The sequence below is a fragment of the Trichechus manatus genome, unplaced genomic scaffold (assembly GCF_000243295.1).
Source record: "Trichechus manatus latirostris isolate Lorelei unplaced genomic scaffold, TriManLat1.0 scaffold00128, whole genome shotgun sequence".
Lineage (NCBI taxonomy): Eukaryota > Metazoa > Chordata > Mammalia > Sirenia > Trichechidae > Trichechus > Trichechus manatus.
The window spans coordinates 2492541-2497067 of record NW_004444064.1 but is presented as its reverse complement, the minus strand read 5'-3'; the positions used below and the strand labels follow the sequence as shown (position 1 = coordinate 2497067).

General features: G+C 57.7%; 1 protein-coding gene across 1 annotated transcript in view; it reads left to right on the top strand.

Annotated features, from left to right (window-relative positions):
* The window catches only part of COL6A1 (collagen type VI alpha 1 chain), a 31763-nt gene that overhangs the window by 22918 nt on the left and 4318 nt on the right, over positions 1 to 4527 (top strand). The window contains exons 21-29 of the mRNA XM_004384788.1: positions 530 to 592; positions 1396 to 1458; positions 1662 to 1712; positions 1924 to 1959; positions 2272 to 2334; positions 2564 to 2629; positions 3232 to 3267; positions 3806 to 3842; positions 4246 to 4254. Of these exons, the coding sequence (XP_004384845.1) occupies positions 530 to 592; positions 1396 to 1458; positions 1662 to 1712; positions 1924 to 1959; positions 2272 to 2334; positions 2564 to 2629; positions 3232 to 3267; positions 3806 to 3842; positions 4246 to 4254 (424 nt within the window). The remainder of the gene's footprint in view (positions 1 to 529; positions 593 to 1395; positions 1459 to 1661; positions 1713 to 1923; positions 1960 to 2271; positions 2335 to 2563; positions 2630 to 3231; positions 3268 to 3805; positions 3843 to 4245; positions 4255 to 4527) is intronic.

The window sequence follows — 4527 nt, the reverse complement described above, 5'->3', positions numbered from 1 at the left end:
GTACACTAGTCGGGGCAGCGGTACACTAGTCGGGGCAGGGCAGCAGTACACTAGTCGGGGCAGAGCAGCAGTACACTAGTCAGGGCAGTGGTACACTAGTCAGGACAGCGGTACACTAGTCAAGGCAGGGCAGCAGTACACTAGTCGGGGCAGTGGTACACTAGTCGGGGCAGCAGCACACTAGTCGGGGCAGGGCAGCAGTACACTAGTCGGGGCAGCGGTACACCAGTCGGGGCAGCGGTACACTAGTCAGGGCAGCAGTACACTAGAAGTCTCTTATCTGACTGCAGAGGCCACAGGCACATGACTGGTAACTGAGCAATCTGTTCATCTGGATGTCGTAAAAATGTGTGACTTGGAGCGATTTGTGAGAACAGGCCAGCAATAAAGGCCTCCTGAGAAGTGCCAACCTCATGTTGAGAACAAAGAACGACACAGGGGGACCCTGAGCAGGGACTGGGGAGACCTGACCACACTTGGCTGCATCTGCACTCAGAGGGTCCATCAGGGTGCGTCCATCTCTTTCCAGGGTGAGGCTGGACCCGTCGGGCCTAAAGGATACCGAGGTGACGAGGGTCCCCCAGGGCCCGAGGTGAGTAGCCCTCCTTGCCTCCTGCCTACCCTTGAGCCTTGTCCCCTCTGCCTGATGCTGACTCCTCACCCTCCCAGGGCTCCCAGCCCCCTGTGGCATCCTCTACTCCCATTATTTCATCTCACGCTCCTGGGAGGGCCCTCAGGATTGGGGGAAGCTTCCCTGTTACGCTTACATTTCTTCACATTCTGTTTTGTTTTATAGCATATGTTTGTTTTAGAAAATTTGGAAAACACACAATTTTAAAATTAAAATCTTCTAAAATTCTACCACCCAGAGATAAAAAACATGAACATTTGTGCTTATTTCTTTCCAATTTCTCCCCCTCACCCCCGGCTCCTTTGCATACTATTTTTTAAATTTTGGCTTCACAAAGATTTTTTTTCTCATTATAAGCATTTTCCTAACACCTTAAGGATTTTTAGAAACATCATTGATATGAACTTACAATAGCCACACCTGTGTCATACCGTATGTTTCTCCAAACTCCTATTGTTGGGCTGGCAGGCTGTTTGACTCTCCCAACACGTAGTAATTCTGCAGTAGCCCACTGTGGCTCTCTATCCACATTTCCAGTCCCCTGATTTGGAATTACTGGACAAAAGATGCAGCGTGTCAGAGGCCTTCTCCCACTGCATCCACATCAGCATCAAGGACTGTCCTTCTTAAAACCCTTTAATCTTTGCCTAGTTGAGATCCTCTGTTTTGTTTAATCTACCTTTTATCCACTTGACGAGGCTCTGTGCCTGAAGCTTGCCCTGGTTTCAACTTAGTTTTCCAGAGCAGCCCCCTTCTCTTTTTAGGGTACCAGAGGTGCTCCAGGACCTGCAGGCCCCCCCGGAGACCCTGGATTGTTGGGCAACAGGGTGAGTGACCGTCCACCAAGAACAACATGTGTCCAGATGTTGGCAGGTGGACATCCACCGAGGCACACGTTCTTGATGTGGGGGGCTGCGACACAGGCCTGGTGGGCTGGCTGGGCTGGTTGTGTCTGTCTTGATGGCCTGGAGTGTCACAGGTGGGAGGCAATTCTCACAGTGCCCAATGACCCTACCTGCTCTTTCCTCAGGGTGATGATGGCCCCCCCGGAAATGGCACCGAGGGCTTCCCTGGCTTTCCTGTAAGTGCCTTGAGCCATCCACCCTGCGATGCCCACCCTGCAATGCCCACACCACCCCCTTTGACCAGCTGGGCACTCGAGTAGGCTGGGAGAGTGAGCCCCAAAATCTGCTGATGGGATTCCTCCCAGCTCTGGTCCCCTCATGCCCATGATTCTCTTGCTGGCCTCCCTGTTAGAACCTGGTGTGACTGTCCTGTCTTTCCACCTGCAGGGGTATCCAGGCAACAGGGGCCCTCCCGGGATTAATGTGAGTACACACCCACCACTGTCTGTGCACACACACACGTGCACATTCGCACACACGTGCACATGGTTTAGGACAGAGGGGGCTGAGCCCCAAGACAGCCCCCCATCGCCCAAAGCTTGAGCACAACTCTCTGCTGTCCCCCAACACCCTCAGGGGTCCTGGCAAACCCTCGCCCTGCCCCCAGGAAATGGCACAGCCCTCCGTGTCCACCCTGCTCCCAGAGAAAGTTCAGTCAAATGCTTCAGGGATGTGCACTCCAGCCACTGTCCCTGGCTCAGTGGACTGACCGGCATGGCTTTCTGTCACCCACAGGGCACTAAAGGCTACCCTGGCCTCAAGGGGGATGAAGGCGATGCCGGGGACCCAGGAGAGGATGTAAGCACTGGTCCTGGGAGGTGGGGTGGGGAGGGAGTGGGAGGCGTGAACCCCGAGTCTGGCGTGAACCCCGAGTCCAGCATGCACATGAGGGGCGGGGTCTGCAGTTCACGTGAGCAGTGCGGGTGTGCTGCTAGGGGCAGCCACGTGACTGGGCCTGCAGAGGGTCTTCCTGGGTGGAAGCCCTGGGCGTCCAGGCGTGGTGTGACATGGTGCTATTTTGTTCCAGAACAATGATATTTCACCCCGAGGTGTCAAAGGAGCCAAGGGGTACCGGGGCCCCGAAGGTCCTCAGGTGAGTCCCCAGCTAGGCCCACCCTGGGAGAGGGATGGGGCAGGGGCTGCACCCAGGGCTCTGATGAGGGGTGGAGTGCAGGAAGAGGCCTGGAGATCTGGGGAGAGGGGCAGAGGGGGGCCTCCAGAAGACCCTGGACGCTGCAGGACAGGAGGGAAGCGGGCTGCAGTTGAGAGGGGATCCAGGGAGGGAAGGGGGTCCAGCATGGGGAGTAGAAGGGTCAGAGCAGACGAGTGGGGCAGCCACCAGGGTAGGGACGAGGCTGGGGGCAAAGCTGTGCACACCTCAGGAGTAACACCCAGGCAGCCGTGGATCCTGGGTCAGCAGCACCCAGAGACCTGTGGGAAGTTCTGGATCCCAGGTGGGTGGGTGGCGGGCAGGTGGTAGCCTGGCCAGAGCATCTGCCTGTCCCTGGATGAGGGTCCATGTTCCTTGACAATTTCATACCCAGCAGGCTATTGTCCAATGTGAGGATCCCAGGGCCCCGTGATGTACCCCCACAGAGAGGCCATCCTCAGGCTGGGGGAGTAGCAGGCTGGGGCGATGGGGATCAGGGTAGGGGTTCTTGCCTCAGAGCCCCTCCCTGGCCCCTTCTTCAACAGGGACCCCCAGGACATACAGGACCACCAGGACCCGATGTAAGTGGTTGTCTGGAAGCCATCCTGGGATCCCACACTGACTGGGAACCCCCTGCCCTGCATATGAAAGCACATGTAGACTGTCTGGGAAGTGGGATGTCACCCCACTAGGTCCCCATGTGTCTCTGCAAGGGCAGGCAGAGCACGGCTGCTCCAGGCACTCCCTCTGCAGCTCACGCAGCCCGTGCCCGTCCAGCCGTCCCCCTGCCACAGGCCATGCTGGAGTCCGTGTGCAGGCGTGAAGGGAATACAGGGCATCTGGGGGCTCCTGTGCCCTGGCCGCTGCTGCACCTCTAGCGGGAAGGTGGGGGCAGCATGGAGCCTGGCCTCCCCAGGCAGGATTCAGGGTACTGGGTGTCCCCTTAGCTGAGTCTGATCCTGCGTCAGGACCCACAGGGGAGGGTGGGTGGTGATTATGCACCCCGATGCAGCCAGCATGTAACGGCAGGGCAGTCGGGAGGTCCCAGAGGGCTGCTGGGGGCTGCCTGGTAGGGAGGGGGCAGCTCGGCATCGACGTGTACGGCTCTTCCCTCCCCAGGAGTGTGAGATTTTGGACATCATCATGAAAATGTGCTGTGAGTATCGCTGACTCTTTGGATAACGGTCTTAAATAGAGAGAACACCCTCCCTCCATCCCTGATGGCCATCTTTTCAGAGGGTGTGTCAGGAGGGGAGCGGAGAGAGGGGCCACGTGTCACTTGGTGGGAGTCGGGTGCCAAGGCCCCCGTCCCTCCTCCACTGGGGGTGGATCGGCCACATGTCACTCTGCGGCAGGTAGTCGTAGGCTCCACCCTCAGGCTACACTCACCCTCGCCCATCCAGCCTGCCCACCCCAGGCTCAGGGCAGCCCCCAGTGGCCAGGGCAGGCCAGGGAGGGAGGCGTGGGGCGCTGGCCCAGAGGGTTTAATCCCTCTGATTGTGAAAACGGTGTGGGGCCTTGACTGTGGCTTAATTTCCTCTTTTTCCTCTCTTCCCTAGCTTGCTGTGGTGAGTATCATGTTCTAACTCATGAGAAAGTTCCTCAGGTATTTTAACCTTTTAAGTAGAAGAACCACGTGGGTGGTGGGGTCAGCTTACTTGTCTCAGTACCTGTTCGAACAGCATTGCAGCTAACGCCCACCCACCACCCACTCACCTACCACCCACTCACCCACCAACTCACCCATCCACTCATCCATTCATCCACCAATTCACCAACCCACTCACCCACTTCCCCACCCACGCACCCACTTCCCCACCCACGCACCCACTTCCCCACCC